This window comes from Pundamilia nyererei, unplaced genomic scaffold (assembly GCF_000239375.1).
Source record: "Pundamilia nyererei isolate P.nyererei 1_Seehausen unplaced genomic scaffold, PunNye1.0 scaffold00023, whole genome shotgun sequence".
NCBI classification, from domain to species: Eukaryota; Metazoa; Chordata; class Actinopteri; order Cichliformes; family Cichlidae; genus Pundamilia; species Pundamilia nyererei.
This window is the reverse complement of record NW_005187424.1, coordinates 343,851-360,948: the sequence shown is the minus strand read 5'-3', so window position 1 is coordinate 360,948 and position 17,098 is coordinate 343,851. Positions and strand designations below refer to the sequence as shown.

General features: G+C 44.6%; 2 protein-coding genes across 4 annotated transcripts; one reads left to right on the top strand and one right to left on the bottom strand.

Moving 5' to 3' along the window:
- On the bottom strand, positions 1 to 5,122 carry npl (N-acetylneuraminate pyruvate lyase (dihydrodipicolinate synthase)). 2 transcript variants are annotated; one of them, XM_005727070.1, is made up of 12 exons: positions 5,009 to 5,122; positions 4,710 to 4,810; positions 4,470 to 4,543; positions 2,797 to 2,884; positions 2,566 to 2,623; positions 1,613 to 1,688; positions 1,406 to 1,498; positions 1,154 to 1,299; positions 1,020 to 1,066; positions 837 to 921; positions 703 to 742; positions 1 to 614 (listed from the first exon to the last, which is right to left on the bottom strand). In XM_005727070.1, exons 2-12 carry the CDS (start codon positions 4,787 to 4,789, stop codon positions 472 to 474), a joined length of 930 nt encoding a protein of 309 aa, XP_005727127.1. In that variant the 5' UTR covers positions 4,790 to 4,810; positions 5,009 to 5,122; the 3' UTR covers positions 1 to 471. The 2 variants fall into 2 exon arrangements, with proteins under 2 accessions (XP_005727127.1, XP_005727126.1); XM_005727069.1 differs by having other exon boundaries at positions 4,710 to 4,792.
- A 941-nt stretch (positions 5,123 to 6,063) lies between these two features.
- On the top strand, positions 6,064 to 17,042 carry edem3 (ER degradation enhancer, mannosidase alpha-like 3). 2 transcript variants are annotated; one of them, XM_005727067.2, is made up of 21 exons: positions 6,064 to 7,234; positions 7,322 to 7,367; positions 7,483 to 7,583; positions 7,718 to 7,757; positions 8,026 to 8,138; positions 8,278 to 8,431; positions 9,260 to 9,394; positions 10,507 to 10,612; positions 10,802 to 10,899; positions 11,315 to 11,440; positions 11,523 to 11,606; positions 11,819 to 11,902; positions 12,183 to 12,307; positions 12,633 to 12,804; positions 12,898 to 13,043; positions 13,154 to 13,298; positions 13,629 to 13,820; positions 14,033 to 14,198; positions 14,420 to 14,605; positions 14,943 to 14,990; positions 15,930 to 17,042. In XM_005727067.2, exons 1-21 carry the CDS (start codon positions 7,146 to 7,148, stop codon positions 16,286 to 16,288), a joined length of 2,715 nt encoding a protein of 904 aa, XP_005727124.1. In that variant the 5' UTR covers positions 6,064 to 7,145; the 3' UTR covers positions 16,289 to 17,042. The 2 variants fall into 2 exon arrangements, with proteins under 2 accessions (XP_005727124.1, XP_005727125.1); XM_005727068.2 differs by lacking the exon at positions 14,943 to 14,990.
- Positions 17,043 to 17,098: the final 56 nt, after the last annotated feature.

Here is a 17,098-nt window from a genome sequence, read left to right as displayed (position 1 = left end):
ACTAATCGCAAAAATAATCGGTGACTAGTCGACTATCAAAATAATCATCTGTGGCAGCCCTAGATTCAGCTGAACGAATTATGTGCCTAAAGATCCAACTTAACATTTATTCTCTGTTGACACATCGCTGGTTCATTCCCTGAGTTAGGAACCTTTTCATACTTGAATCATTCACATTCCTCTGGAAATGCTCAGGTGCAAGGACTGGATCAAAAGTGAGTGAATAAGCAGCTTTCTGAAAGCCTCGAGAACTTAAAGATTACAAGAAAGTCTGGCTCCTTGGAAGGAAAATATAAAGGAATGAAGGGTGGCTCAAGACTTTTGCACAGTCCTGTATAATGCCATGATTGCAGTTAACTAATACGAGGACACTTAACACAGTTGGGTAAAGACCTAACAATATGGAGAAACTCTTTGGAGAGAGTCTGTGTAATCTATTATTGGAATGAGGGATGTTCAAGCATGTTCAAGTTATTCAGGAAAGATACTGTCATATTTCTGTTTGATGGCCAGAGCACGAGCAGCTGGACATGCCATCACCGGGAGACGGGGGGGTCCCAGATCCAAGCCCGACAGGTCGTTCATCAACTGTTTATTTACTCCCACATCAAAACCTGTCAGCAACAACAGCACATTATAAAATGCAGGGGGAAAAAAGACACCATTAGAGGATTACTACGTCAGTGCAAAGCTATCACTTACCAAGTTTGATGGCAAAACTCACAAGCTCCTGAATCTTGAACTGCTCGTGGAAATCAGATTAAAGATGTACAGATGTGAGCAAAGTGGTACAAATGATCAAGGACACACAGCAGCGGTAGAGAGATCAGCAGTACCTGTATCGTCCTGGCTTGGACGAGGTCGCCGGTCTCGAACGCCGATATGAGCTTGTTGACGTGACATCCTACGTAATTATATGTGCTGCGTGCAGAGAAATAAAACTACTGAGCATAGAGAAGGAATGAAGACAGAGCATCGTGCAAATGAAAAGTCACACACACACACACACACATACACACCTGCCAACTGCTCCATGGACTCCCATTACCAAAGCTCCTAGAAGTTGCTATTTTTAAAACAAATCACATTTTTTAGGATAGTTCCACGGCTAAGGTTAAAGTGACAACAGGCTACAAAAAGAGGAAAGACTGACCTCGTCCATGCCATAGAGGACTGACCAGTGAGGCGGAATGCAACTGATACACTGGCCCAAGTCCATCAGGTCACTCCCAGTGAACTTGACGCCTCTAAAGGAAGGGATGACCTTCTCAATACCTTCTATTAGTTCTCTCACGTTCACTGAAGAAATAAAACAAACAGGGAAAAAAACCAAAACACACACACACATTATAAAAGACATAAAATTTAAATGGTTAGAAAATGTCCAAATCTCAGACTGCCTCACCGTTGACACCAGTGACTGATGGGATATGATAATAATAGAAGGGCAGAGTTGGAGCAGCTGAAGCCACTTCCTGGAGAAAGGTCCTCAAAACATCTGAAGCGGGGTGACAAGAAAAGAGATGCAGAGGTTTTTGTTTAGGCTCACATGTTGTCATGTATGAAATGTGTTATTAATGCTGCAATATGCATGTCTAAAAACATCACACACCTGCACTGCTGGGCTTGAAGAAGGACGGAGCAATGACTGCTATACCATCGGCCTCAATCTGTGCTGCATGGTGAGCCTGGAAGAAGGACAACGAAAGATGGGAAATGAATGGATTATCAATCTAAAAAAAAAAACAAAAAAAACAACCCACACAAAAGAAGAAGAAGAAGAAAAGAAACCCCATTAGATATTAATAACAAGCCAAATTATTAACTATGACATTTGGATATTCTGAATAGATTTATAATCACCACAATAAACGCCATTGCCTGATAACATCTGACTGGTCACGTGATGTGTGACATCATGTGCTCTGGAGACTTTACACCAGGCCTCACAGTCTGCTCTCTCCTCTCCTCCTCACTGGCTGTTTTTTTCACTTTGACACACTCGCTCAGACTTCCTGTGCACTCAGGCCTTGCATGCACGCTCATGTGCTGACAGACACACACGCACATAAGTTTGATTTGTTGACTTCTTTGTCAGCCTCTTTTAAGCAGGGTTGTGACACAACGAACGGACCTCTAACCCGCACCAAACAACATGCTGTTCTTTAACTGACACGTGACTGTCACACAGGACGTCATGTGCCAGATTATTCGCTGACTGGGACCAGATATTTCCTGGACTCGGCCCCCTGCAACACAGTGACTGCCTCACATTTCAATAGCTTTACCATTTAAACTGAACACATTTAATATAAAGTAATATAGAAACAGTGTTTTATTTTTACTGCAGGCACATGTGGTGCCTGAACACACCGCTAATATTAAATCTGACTTACTGTATCTAATGGCCATGTTGTGTATACCTCAGGTTAAGGCGAGGCTAAGCCTGCGATACTGCCTGACTAGGTCAATGTGGCGGAAACTCCACTTTAACCCTGTGTTACTAAATTTAAACATATTTTCACACAGGAGCTCGACAGAAAATGGAATCATGACATAACTCACCAGTTCTTGGGTGTCTTTAAGACTCAGGCAGCCAACATGAACAATCACCTGATCCATCCTGTGGAGAGGAGAACATTTCCTCAATATCTATTTTTTAACTGTATACTTAACACTTTAAAGCCCATGGTGACTCTAGGGAATAGCTACAAGGTGCATGTGCTTGTTCGATTGTTTCTTTGCGTAATTTTGGGGGTTTTTTGAGTAAAAATCCAATTGCCTGCGATGACTCACTTGCCCTTTGCTTTTCGACACCACTCCTCAGCCAGGAGCTTCCTCTCTTCCACACTGAGAGACATGCTCTCGCCCGTGGTGCCATTCACTGCAAGCAAAGAAACGTCTGTCCAAGATCCACATCACTGAAACTTAAATCTCAAGATTCTCAGTCTTAAAAACCAAACAAGATCAAAAAGCATGTCAATAAATAGACATAAAAGGATGGCGTAGCCTATAATAGTCTAGCACAGCCCACTTGCCACCGCTTCAGCAAAGGATAGAAAAACTGTAAGAAATGAAGGAAACCGCCACGGCGAACCAGTCATCGTGGAACTTGTGCCACAGACTGCTGACTGTGCGATAATTCACAGCACAAGACTATTTCAAGTCTAGAAAGCAGTGGTGCAGACAGTGATGGGGAAATCAAATAGAGCTGGAAGAGCATAAAAACACAATGAGGTACAAAGATCAGCACAAACATCCTCTGCTGACTAAGCACTCACAGAAAGTAATGTGGAAATGAGACGTTAACACAGGAGAAGCTCAGGCTGAGCTATAGTGATTCAAAGGGCTTTTAGTGAAGTGGAAAATGAAGCGGTAAGCATTTCAGAGTCACGCCTGGCTCACGGGGAGAGCTGTGCAGAGGAAAGGGCAGGATCTTGACATTGTCTAAACTTTTCTCCATGTATGTGCCACCAAAAGAGCCGCAGATAACAGTCGGCACTCGAGACGTGGGAATCTACTTCAGCTTGAGCAGAAATTTCAAGGATGAGTGTCTGAACTGAAGAAGAATGCTTAAACTGCAAATAACAAGCGTAAAGACCAATGTGCCCTTTTTCCAGGAATATTATTACACGGGGAAGCAATGGTCTTCATTAACAGCTCACAGCAGCATTAAAAAGGCACCCTGTGGAGGTTGGTTTCCTGGAGGAACAATGGTGCAATAACGGCCTCACGGCACCTGGTTTTTAGTGTTTTGTGGACTGGACACAGCAGGAAAACTGCAGAATAATCCCACCAATCAGATTACACAAAGTCATATTCAAAGGTTGAGACTGAGTGGGGTTTCTTTGCATGTTTCACTCTTTTCTCTGGGCTATTTTGCCTCCAGCCACACGTCACTGCAAGTTCAACAAAAACATTGCATTCATAATCCAGAGTTGATTTTTGCGGTAACTCTTTGTTTTCTCTGTTTATCTGTGGAAATTTCACACCAAAGGTATGCATTAGCTGGGACTAATTTTGAATACGCCGCCCCAGCAGCTGCAGGAGACCAGTGTGTTGCATTCTTGCATGAATATTATAGGTGCGATATACAATATTTCATAAAGGCAATAATTTGAGTAAAAATTGATGGAAAGTTTCTAAAGAGCTGGATATTATACTCAGAAGGAATCATCAGTTAAATGTTTACATGGGATTTTTATTAGAAGTCAATAATGTTTTATTGAGTTGTGCAATTCAGCTAACTTGCTATGGTTTTATCCAACTCTGACTACATATAAAACCATACTTTTGATTATTTTTACACCAGGGAATGTGATTAACAAAGGAGCAACATATCTACCACAGTAAAACAACAGTATGTATACAAATCAGCGGATGAATCATGCAATATTAGAGTTGATTCAGGTGGGGATACAGAAAAAAAACCACAAATATGAAAAGAAAGAATCCACAGGTAAACTTACCAAACACGTTATTTACACCTTGCTTCTCTTTCAAGTAGTCAATATAAGGTCCAATCACTGATAGGTTGATTTCACTGTTTTGGGAGAATGTGAAAAATATAGACCTACACATGTGGCAAATAACAAAACCTGACAACAGGTGTGTAAGATGCCCGTCCCTGCGCCTCCCCAGTTTCAATACATCTCACACACTTTTACTGAACAGACACACAGGAGGAAAGAGGCTTCAGATCTCCTTACCCTTGACTGGTGATCGGAGTGAATGTGGCTGCAACAAGTCCGGTGAGCTTTTTGTCGGCGGCAGGAGCCATGATAGACATGTTCTGGCATAGAAAGGCACACTGGAGTGAAACAAAAGAAACACCGCAAAACAAACAGGCGAGACACAGCCTTTGACATCAGCACACTCACAAACTTTATAATACACCACAGAGCGCTGGGGCACGGTGTGTAAACAGAAGAATGGCAGTAAACTGATATACTATGAAAAGGAAATTATGGAGCATCAAAAGCAGTTCCAAAGACGATCTCCAGCTTACCTGCACGGTCTTTCCTTCTGGGAGCCGCTGGCATAGGTTTTAGTTTTAAGGGAAGTGGATCTCTGGTTATAACTTGTTTTTTTGGACAGGGATTTGCTGAAATGCTCGTCACGTGAACATCAAACAACTAAACGTCAATGGACATCGCAAAGATCCATGGGAAATGTAGTTAGTTGGGGGGGGGGATTGGATAACAAGTAAATATGAACTTTATCCGCTTTTATATTAAAATATTTCAAATTAAATACCTTCCTCACCTTCACGCACACACATATCGGACAGCAACTCTGTTGCTTGTGAAGCTCGCACACAAGAATTTCACTCACATGTGCTGTACCAATGTACCTGCACATGTGATGTGACAATAAAAGTTATTTGATTTGATTTGATTTGAGTGTTTTTTTAATGTATTGATAGGACTGAATTTACTCAGCATTCATGGTGCATTCAATTTCCATCAGGATATTTCTTTATTGTAGCGCTACCAGCGCGTACAGAAAAGTAGTAAAAAGTTAGAATAGATTTTGTATGTGGCCATACAGTTACGGGACAGTCACATAAGTAAAATATCTAGTTTTACAGGCGGGGAGCAATAACGCTGTGCCATACAAGCAAAAGTTACTAATAGTAAACAAAGAAAACATAATAAAAGCAGGAATTCACATAAAATGACAGATATTTGGCTGAATTTGTTTCGTCTGCTGTATTGATAATTATTAGAATATTGTTGTGTTTTTTGCCTTAGATTAAAATTTAATCGCTGTGATTGTACTTTTTCTGAGCTTTCATGAACGACACAGAAGTGCAAATTTATTTTGTGTTCCTCATTTTTGACTGTCAGGTAGCTCTCCCGCCTCGTTGTGTAACCATCATGCTACCGGGGGTGTAATGTGTGTAACTCCCATACAAACATCATCAGTATGCTATGTGTTTTCTGCCAGGCTGGTTACTGACTCGGAGTTACATTAAATCCCAACCGATAGCTCTTTAACTGCATCTCTAAGCCTGACAGAAAGTGCTGCAGGACAAATAAAACCTGCGACCACACCGCCTACTCTTCCAGGAAGCGGATGTTGTTGACGTTTTCATCGTAACAGCATCCGGTTTTTTGACGGCAGCTAGCTTGGGGAAACACAGCCGTACAGCGAAATTATCAACTTAATCGCAAAAAACACGGAGAAGATACCCAGGAAAGGCCCGCTGTTCAGCGATGGAGAGGTGCTTTTTCGACCCATCTCGTATTCCCGGGTCGCCCGTTGTCACCTGCCCGGCTAGTTAGCGCCGCTCAGCTAATTAGAGACCGACAAGTGCTCGGCTTCTTCTGAGTAGCAGACGATAGAGAGCTGTCAAGAGGAGGAAATCATTAACTCTCCTGTAGTAAGCTTTTCATCTAACAGGCCGGGCGATAGCCGGAGGTGTTGCCTTAACTCTTTAATTTGTTCCAGGCTGTTTGAGGACAGGAGTTATAAACACAGATAAGGCAAGAACTGTTAACTCGGAACAGTCTGGTTTGGCTCACATTGAGTTATAAAGATCACTAGGAACCGTTATAACGTAAAAAAAGAGAAGCTCTCCCAACATTTCCCACTGGTGTGTTAGGCGAAAACATCTGGAAAACAGCGGTTTGGTTTCCAGCTGGATTGGTTTGGCACGGCGGGGTTTCGTCTTAATGGGGTTTTAAATGTAACGTCAGGGTTTTCCATGACAACGTGTCACACATCCTGTGTAGAATCAGCCCAGGGAAAGTAAACAGGTGTGACACGTACAGGGACCCGTTCCCAAGAGGTGGCGCACATTTCCACTACAACCAGTCGCTGGCACATACTGTCAGCTAGGCTTAAATATCTGGTTACTTGAACTCATTCCTGCTGAGATATTTACCTGTAGTTTCAGCTGTGGACGCACATTTTACCTAGTCACTCTTTGGGGTCTACACCGATAGAGTGGAAGTTGCCAAAACTAACTCTTCGTGCTGTTTTTGAGCATTGCTCATTAGACATTACCTCACAGGGAAAACTAAAAAAAAAAAAAGAATGATTGGGATGGCATAAGTTAGTTTGTCAGGGTGGTCTCAAAGATTAGATAGTGTACTTTTAGGTTTGTATGCATTTAGCTGTAATCTTCCCAGCACACCGCAATGCCACTAGTACTGTTATTATTGATGCTGTTTGGAGCATTATGTAGCCCTGGACAGGCCATGTCCCGGGAGGAGAAGCAGAGATTGAAGTAAGTTGAAGAAAAAACACTCATGCTTTTTCTCATCCGAGCAGATGTTATACCTGCTGACTTCTGTCCGTTCTGCTTTTGTTTAAGGAACCAAGTGGTTGAGATGTTTGATCATGCATATCAGAACTATATGGTGAGTAAACAGAAGAGCTGAGTGAGGTTCATTATTTATTTGTTCAAATCTGCGAACACACAGTCCGGTCAACAGCATCAGCACTTTGTCTAAAGTGTGTTTGTGTGTTTCCCAGGACCATGCGTACCCAGCTGATGAGCTGATGCCTCTAACGTGCAGAGGACGAGTCCGTGGGCTCGAGCCCAGTCGTGGAGACATAGATGATGCACTTGGCAAGTGAGTAGCAGGCTGCCTTTGTTATGACCACAGCAGTCCGAGGCGATTTACTTACCTTACTGCTTTGGAACTCGTCAGGAAGTTTTGTCTGTTTGTGTCACTCTTGATAAACTGCTACGATTTCCCCCTGAAAGGTTTTCGCTGACCCTCATCGATACTCTGGACACTTTGGTGGTGAGTAGGCTTTGTTTGCATCTGATGTTTATTTGTTTAATGAAAAATAGTAAATGAATAAGGATCACAGGCTGTGTAGAACAGATGATTCCATATGCTGTTTTGCTTAACAATTAGATCGGAGCACTGTGTCTAGAGTCCTTAATACTAAATATAAATTCCCTGTTAGGTATTTCTGGGATTATTTTTCTTTCCAGTGCATTTCATTTGATATTTAAACTATGTGTAATTGAGCCCAGTTTCACAGTCATCCGTTTCTGGCTTGCAGCTTTTAAATAAGACGACAGAGTTTGAAGACGCAGTGAGACGAGTCCTGTCAGACGTGCGGCTGGACAACGACATCGTCGTGTCCGTCTTTGAGACCAACATTCGAGTCCTCGGGTGAGATTGGATTAAATTGTCTTCAGATAGTTAAGGTCAACAAATACAAGCCCGTGCACTGTCCCACATTTAAAATGATAGGATTGCGTTGTACTAAATTCGCTGTATGTGGATGTTGTGTGTGCGTGCGTCTCATCAGAGGTCTGCTGGGAGGACACTCCATGGCCGTGATGTTGAAAGAAGGAGGTCAGCACATGCAGTGGTACCAGGATGAGCTCCTACACATGGCCAAAGACCTGGGGCTTCGACTGCTGCCCGCATTCAACACCAGCAGCGGCCTGCCTTATCCCAGGGTGAGACAGAAACACTTGGGCGGAATTACAGACTGTATGTAAGCTGATGTAGGCTTGACCCCTGCAGGTCGTAGAAGTGCAGGTATGCAGGGTCTCCCTAATTGAGGCAGTGTCCTGCTTCCTGCCTCTGGGCAGTTACATTTTTGTTTAACTTACATGCTGCATATATCCTGTTGAACTGTGGTTGATCTGGGTAGATTGGCTGTTTTTCTGCCTGGCAACAGATTGGGGGGGGTATGGCAGCAGGGTATGGATCCTTTGATGAAGTCCTCAGGACAACGCCATGAGTACCTTGTACTGACTGAATTCCTTCTTGCAAGAATAAAGCCAAAAGCCAACTCTAGCATTGTTACTTCTTTTATTAAATGCACTAAATGTCCACAGGAGGCTTCCAAATGTAGTTTTTAAAAAAAGGGGTGTTATTGATGTTCTGCGGCTTGGAGGATAGCAGCAGCTCGCTCCTTGTTCAGTAAGAAGAGTGCAGGTCATATGTGACGCAGTCATAGAGGCGATCCACGTTTGTGCGATGGAAAAAATAGAAGACTTGCAGAATCTTTAGTAAAGATGTTTTGTTTTATGTGTATTACAAAATAAATGTTTGAGTTTATTCACATACAGCAAACAGTTACCTGCGTTTGCTCGGGGCATTCTTTCACTTCACGGCTTCATGTTTCCATTTTCTGCTTCGCTGCTCCGCTCGCAGCTGTCACCGCTCCCCGATGCAGACGTTCTCTCGGCCGACTTGTTTTCATGCAAATCCTCTCGCAAGATCAAACGCGTCTCTCAAAGCAGAGTTTTAATGTTTTTCTTTTCCTTTCCGATTGACAGGTGAACCTGAAACATGGCGTCAGGGGGCCCGAGACGAGGACGGGCACAGAAACGGACACCTGCACAGCGTGCGCAGGAACCATCATCCTGGAGTTTGCCGCTTTAAGCCGTTTCACTGGGGACCCTGTGTTTGAGGTAACACGCGGCCGGTCGTATGATCACGTGGTGCAGCGGGGACATTAGCACTCAGCAAAGCATCACGAGCAACACATTTCAGCAGTAATTTAAAATCGGCTCATCTTTTTCCATCATCCGTTTTCTTCTGCTGATCTAGTTCAGATTGAGCTGTTAGTCTTTTTAACATTTGCAGTCACTTACACACCACATGTCTCTGTTTTAGTTGTATCGCCTCACCATTTCTGCACCTTGAGGCACTTGATGGCTGTCTGAGAGCTCTTATTGTGTCTCAAGCAGCCACGCCCAACATGCAGTTTAAGTTTCATTTGACATCAGTTTGCAGATCCTTGCCTTTATGAAACCACCCTGTTATGTAATGATATGTAAATATTAAAATGCCACGTAGTGTCTCATATTTACAGGTGAGATGTCGTTCTGTTTTTTTCTTGTTTAACATGTACTTTTTTTACAGTGCTCGTATCTTAATGATGATACACCGTAACCACCTGTGTTTTACCCCCCGCCTGGGGCTGCACATATTTATAGTAACTGAGTAAACTCAGCTCAGTCACCTCTTTTTGAGAACAAAAACATCTTCCCAGTTCCCTTTTTGTTGTTACACAAGTGCACGCAGACTTGAAAATTGCTGTTTGTCATCATTTCTGCGCTGATGTTAATCAGGAAGCACCTGATGGTGTTTCTGTTTCATTAGTTTGCCGTGCAGATTTTTGACCTCGCATAAAGTCAAGTCATTTTAATGCCAAGTCTTGTTTCCTTTAACTATTCTAGTAAGCACATCGCCATGTTGTCATTCAGCTAAATATGCCTTTATTTATCCTCCGCACGTGTCATTTTCCTTTTTTAAAAAGCCGCTCGTGGAAATATAATAAAACGAGTCACATCAGGAAATATTTGCTCTGTTTTTTTTGTTTGTTTTTTTTAAATCAGCGTTATTCTGATTACAGGTATTTTTCTTTGGCTTTCTCTGTGCTCAACACTGTTTCAGTTCCTGGCAGCAGTAAACTGCTGAATAAGCACAGAGTCAGTTTCTGTAATCCTTCAAAGAGTGCAGAGCTGCTGCAGATAGATTTTTCCTGGTCAATCGATAAAGCACCCTTCCCTTATCACAGGCCCATGCCCGGAGAGCTCTGGACTTTCTTTGGGAGAAGAGGCAGAGAAACAGCAATCTGGTGGGAACCACCATCAACATCCACTCTGGAGAGTGGGTCCGAAGAGGTGAGAGAGCAGGTGCAGGGAGGACTTGTGACTGAGGAAGAGAGAGAAAGACTGGGGCAGTGTTTGTTATTAAAGGAAGGAAATAGGAAAAGTGATTTGAAGTACGGTAGGATCTTGTGGGTGAACTAGAACTCTTGTGTGTTCTCTGACTCCTCTCGTCTTATAAAGTGATGATTTTGTGTGTTCCAGACAGCGGAGTCGGAGCGGGAATTGATTCGTATTATGAATACCTGCTAAAGGCCTACGTCCTCTTGGGAGACGACCTGTTTCTGGAACGGTTCAATATTGTAAGCGCGCACACACACACACACACACACACACACACACACACACACACTTTGCTGGAGTAATCTGATGCTTCACTGTGTGAATAATAGCATTTGTCACAATGGCATCTCCCTTATGAAGCAGCGTTACAGATTTAAGATTGCTCGCTTGAGCCGAGTCCTTGATCACAAAGGTCGCTGTTTGTGTGACGCTCCTAGAACATTTTGTTACCCAAGAAGAATAGTTTGAACTTTTTTATACATGACAGATTTCTGTATTTATCTTTTCTCTTCTCACTGACGGGACTGGAAACATGAACACACCTGCCAAGTCACACCAAAACTGGTCACAGTTTACAGTTAATAAGTAATAAAACAAAATGCAGTCTGTTCTGTTTATCTTAACGGTTGTATCTTCTTTGCGTGTCCCATTTAGCACTACGCATCTATCATGAAGTACATTAGCCAGCCTCCTCTGCTGCTGGACGTCCACATCCACAAACCTCTGCTTCCTGCTCGCACCTGGATGGACTCTCTGCTGGCCTTCTTCCCAGGGCTGCAGGTCAGATTAGATCACGTGAACTCGAACCATTTGCTGGTCGTTTAGCATTTCAGTAACACGACTAACATTTCTTATGTCCCAGGTGCTGAAGGGAGATATCCGGCCTGCCATCGAGACTCATGAGATGTTGTACCAAGTTACCAAAAAACACAACTTCCTGCCAGAGGTAGTCTGTCACTGTTGGCTTCATCTTCTCAGTGAAATTTAACCACTCGGTCAGATAACTTCATGTGACTTGTGCTGCCAACTAAAACAGTTTGAAACGAACAAGCTTGCATTTATTGCTACACTGCTGCATTTTCCCTTCATCTGTCTGTCCTATTTACGCTGCTTAGCACGAGTGCGCTGACCCCTTTGTCCTTCTCCGGTTGTCCTCAGGCCTTCACTACCGATTTCAGGGTACACTGGGCCCAACATCCCCTGAGGCCTGAATTTGCAGAGAGCACCTATTTCCTTTACAAGGTAATTTATCAAGTAGTGTGACATAATGCAGGCATTCTCATTTCACAGTGCCGGATTAATATCATGCAGTAGTTTATGCTAAGCCTGCTTTTTCTACTATGTTTCTGACACATCTCAAGGTGCATGAGAATGTATCTAGTTTGTCAGAAATGTTGTAATAATTAAGCACCCTTCAACATACAGATCACTGATATGTGTTTCTAGATATGTAGTCTCATTAAAAATCCCTGATGTGCTCTCCTTGTGTTGTGATCACACTCCTGCCCTCTCGTTCTTCCAGGCCACAGGAGACCCTTACTACCTGGAGGCAGGTCGCACCATTATGGACAACCTCAATCGCTTTGCTCGTGTTCCCTGCGGCTTTGCAGCAATGAAGGATGTACGGACAGGCAGCCACGAGGATCGGTGGGAACGATAGACTCCTTATTTGAATGACGATTGTGAAATCAGGCACTGTGTTTAGATATGCTTACACCACATTAGATTTGCATACAGGAGATAATGCATGGGCAAAACAAAATGTTATCACATTCGATGGTGTGCCATCATTTAATCTTTGGATGGGGATTGTGGCAAAAGCATTTTATAAACTACACTGGGAGAAGAGAGAAATCTGGTGAAGGTGTCTCCGATTGCTGAATCAAACATGTGCATCCATGTCGCTGTGCAGTAAGGAAACTTCTTTGCAGTTCCCAGAAATTAAAGAATTTATTTGGTCTTTTTTCCCCAGAATGGACTCGTTCTTCCTCGCTGAGATGTTTAAGTATCTGTTCCTGCTGTTTGCTGAACCGGACGACATACCGTTTGACGTGGAGGACTACGTCTTCACGACTGAGGCACACCTGCTGCCCCTGTCTCTCTCCATGGCCCCTCACTCCTCGCCTGCTCCCTCAAATCGAACGGTGATGAAAACGATTCCACTGTAACGAAACTTTTAGAAAGTGATGAAAGCATGGACACCTTTTGATTTAAACGTCTGGTTCCTGATGTTTCAGTCAGATGAGGAGCTGGACGACTCAAACTTTGACTGGACTTGTCCCAATACGCACCTCCTGTTTCCTGACCCTGCCTTCCCTCGCATCCTGAGAGAGCCGATCCGTAGTGCCGTTGATAAGAGCTGCCCGCGCCCTGCCCCTTACAGGTATGCACGCTAAACAGGTTAAACCGGGCTGCCAGTAATGATCTGTTTTCTATAGTCGCTCACCTCTTCTGTCTTTCATTTTCTCTGCTTCTTCCCATGCCTCCTGTCAGGGAACCTGGTATGGGCCGTCCTCCCCTCAGGGCTCAGGACTTCATGGCAAACAACCCTGAACATCTGGAGCTGCTGAGGAGGATGGGAGTCAGTCTCATCCACCTAAAGGATGGCAGGGTTCAGCTGGTCCAGCATGCTACACAGGTCAACACCACACAACCCAGATGAACAAACACAGTATCCATAGCTGAGATAAGTGGGTTTACTGCTGCTTCTCAGCTGTTTCACTCTGAGCATTAGAATCAGAATAACCAGGTTTAAGAAGCTCTTTACGAACCGCTCTGACCACACAGTCAGTCTCTGGAAGCAATGGGGGAAAAATATCTTTTAAAATCTGAAAATATTTCTTTATAATTTATAAGTAATAAATGCAGAAGAGCATGTGCGCATACAAGATATCCGACATTTTAGGCCAGATGACTTTCACAGGTCCTTTCATCCTTTAAACGCTCTCTCCCGCTCTGTCGCCCGCAGGCGGTGAGCGCAGTGGCAGCGGAGGACGGCGTGCGGTTCATGCAGGAGATGATGGAGCTGTCCAGTCAGCAGCAGAAAGAACAGCTGCCTCCGAGAGCCATTCAAATCGTCTCTCATCCATTCTTTGGCAGGGTGGTGCTGACCGCCGGCCCGGCACAGTTTGGCACGGATCTGTCCAAAAGTTCCACAGGGGTGAGTGGGCTCGCCAAGCTTCGGGGTTACAAGTGGTCACTAAAGGGTCCTTCTGTTGTTTGTTTTTTTTTGTAAGCGAGGCGCTCACGTTTCCTCTTCAGGATCACAGATGGAGAGACGAGTGCTTGCTCGCAGAGCTCTGAGATACGTGCTGTTAGTGTCGGTCTTTGTTCTTTCTGTAACTTCGCCTCTTTTCCGCCTCGTCTGTGCAGGTGCGGGGCTTTGTCACTGTAGCCGAGCCCTACAGCGGCTGCAGTGAGATCGTTAACGCCGAGTACATCCAGGGTCACATCGCTCTGCTCCAGAGGGGTCAGTGCATGTTTGCAGAGAAGGCCCGGCACATCCAGAAGGCTGGCGCCATTGGAGGCATAGTCGTTGGTGAGCGCGAGCAGCAGATGACTGCTCAGTGACTAGATTAGCGCTCGACAACCTAATTATCTCAAAGACAGCCAGCCCAGTAATTTCTGCTCACAGCATCGTGATTAAACAGCAAAGCAACACTTTTCTGACCAGATTCACGAACAATAAGTTCTTTTTATGTTTCATATAGAAAAACGAGCAGCTGTTTTAAAAAAACAAAAAACCCCATATCATTGCAGACGATAACGAGGGCAGCAGCAGCGACACAGCTCCACTCTTTCAGATGGCGGGGGATGGCCGCAGCACCGATGACATCACCTTGCCTCTCCTCTTCCTGTTCCACAAGGAAGGCAACATCCTGCTGGAGGCGCTGAAGGAGTACAGAGAGGTGGAGGTGCTGCTGAGCGACAAAGCCAGAGACAGAGGTGTGACACTCTCCCTAATGGTTCCTCTTTGTTCCTCTCCACTCGGTTCGTGAGACTCATCACGTCAGTGTGCTTATTTATGCCTCCGCTGACTGAGCCTTAACGTGGCTTCATAAAATAAAGATGGGCTGCAGGGATTCGGGCATTATTTGAAGTCTCAGAGCTTGTGGCTTATTCCAAAACCACCCACTTGTTGTGGTTATAATGGGAAATGGGGGAGGTTTGCATCCTTATCGCTCTTTCCCTCCTTTTCTCTGTGCTGTGTAACGGTGCCTTTCTCTCTTCTCTGTCCTGCTTTCTTCTCTTTCTTGCAAACTCTGTCCTTTTTGATGAGCAGCGGCCATATTCAAAGGTAAACCTCTTCCTGGAAGCCTGATCGAGGGCAGTAAGTATGCGCTTTTTTTTTTTTTTTTTCTCTCTCTTCTTTAATCTCTGTTTTTCCTCTTTGTAGTAATGCTTGACGGTCTTCATCCCGTGCAGTCTGGCTCGTTGCCTCAGGTTTCTGTTTCTGACTTTCACAGAGAAGCTTGGTGCAATCACAGAAATGTGTCATTTGCTATTTCCTCCCTCGAAGAGTTTAAGTCATAGCAGCCTTTTCTGTCTTTGGTCATCATAGGTTTCACAGGAAGGCAGGACAGTGACAGGGTTTGACCACACTTATCTGCTTTTACTTTGATATAAACAGCTGTAAAAACAAATCTTTTTAACGAATCCTGAACAGTTTAAAGAGAGGCCGTTATTATGAGAATGACTTCCAGTTGTACATCTGCACCGTAGGAGCGGTTGGGTCTGAGCATCTGCTGTGCACTCTGCAGACCCTGGATCTCAGATCCTTTGATTAACGGCGAATCTGTGCAACCACAGAGCCACTGTGACATCATAATGACCAGATCGCCTGCACCCATCTGCACCTGAATCATGCAAGCCTCTGGGTTAGCGGCAGTCCTAAACGGGCGCACTCGTTCCTAAACTCGCTCACAATCTGCAGCTGAAAAAGCGGCTGCATTTTTAGAAGAGGTAACAGACTGAAAACGCTTTATCGCTGACCAGATCTGTGTCAAATTCACACTGCATCCGTCTGCCAGGTTCATTTTCGCAGCCGACTCTCAGTTTAGTTGTGGAGCTATGTGAGGAAGGTTTTATCTTCTGGGAAACATGACTCACATTCAGCATCATGCTGTTTTAGTTGTCAGCCTCTTGATGAAAACTGTTCTATTTTTGACTGAGAATGGTTACCAGGAGGCATCTATAGATTGCAGAGGAGGGAGGGGAGGAGTGTTTGTGTGTAAAGCTGTTTCGTCTCACGCCCCTGCTTCCTTTTCAGGTGCAGATGTGCAAGAACGGGAGGAGGACTGCTTGACTGAGGCAACGACTCCCACCTCACACGAACCTATAGGCCAGTCGCAGATGAGCACGGTGGAGCTAGACGAGAGTGCTCCGGAGGAAGTCAGTCCAGTGGATGAAGATACTAGTCCTGCAGAGGAAGTTAGTGCACCAAAAGAGGAAGTCAAACCTGCAGAGGCGGAGCCGGCTGTGGCTCAGCCTCAAGAGGACAGAGACTCGGAGAAGGAGGAGAAGCCCGAGGAAGACACGGACTCAAGCAGCCAGTCGGTTGACGAACTGCTGGCTGATTGGCGAGAAGACTTGGAGGCCTTCAAGCAGATGGAAAAGGATGAGCTCTGACAGACGTTAGGTGCGTTCTGCCCTGTGACTGGTCTGATCCCGCTACGGGGAGCGACCGCGAGGTGTCACGTCTCACCGGCCTCAGTCTTATGAATCAAAAGGAAGCTGGGGATGATGCATTCTCTTGCCCTCGGCAAATGGTATCGCGAGCCAAGGCGACCCACGTACTGTCTCTGGGCCATAAGGGAGTTGTTTTTAGGTTCTTACACTTTCTGTTTTATTTGTCTGAGCAGATTCTATCTGATGGATTATGACCATGGCATGGACCACACTGTTTCTAACTTTGTCTCACTTTCCACTTCACATTACTTCACTGTTGTTCTCTCTATGCATTTCTGACCACTGTAACTCAGTGGCTTTCTCACAAATTAACCCACTGACCAATCAGTTTTATTTAAACGTGTTCATAGGTTTACTTGTTTGGTGGTCTCGGGCCTTATTGTATGTACACGTTGACCACAGTTGATGAGGATTGGTGATGGATAAGCTGCGGGATCACCAGGCTTGATATTGCTGAAGGCTTTACTAAGTTGCGTGTCGGTGTAAATATGTATGTTGACTGAAATTACTGCAGGGCTGTTTGCTCAGGTTCTGGTTCACACCACAACAGCCTCTGGACCATGTAGGGTGAAGCAGACACACCCTCAGCAGCACGACGGGATGGATAACGGCGCCACAGGGGGGCGCTGTGGGATCTGCAGAAATAAGCCAATAAGTTGATAGGGTGAGAATAAATAAAAACGAATGAGAGGAACTTGCTGTCTGAACACAGAGTGCTTGATTTAATAAAAAAAAAAAAGTCAAACAGAA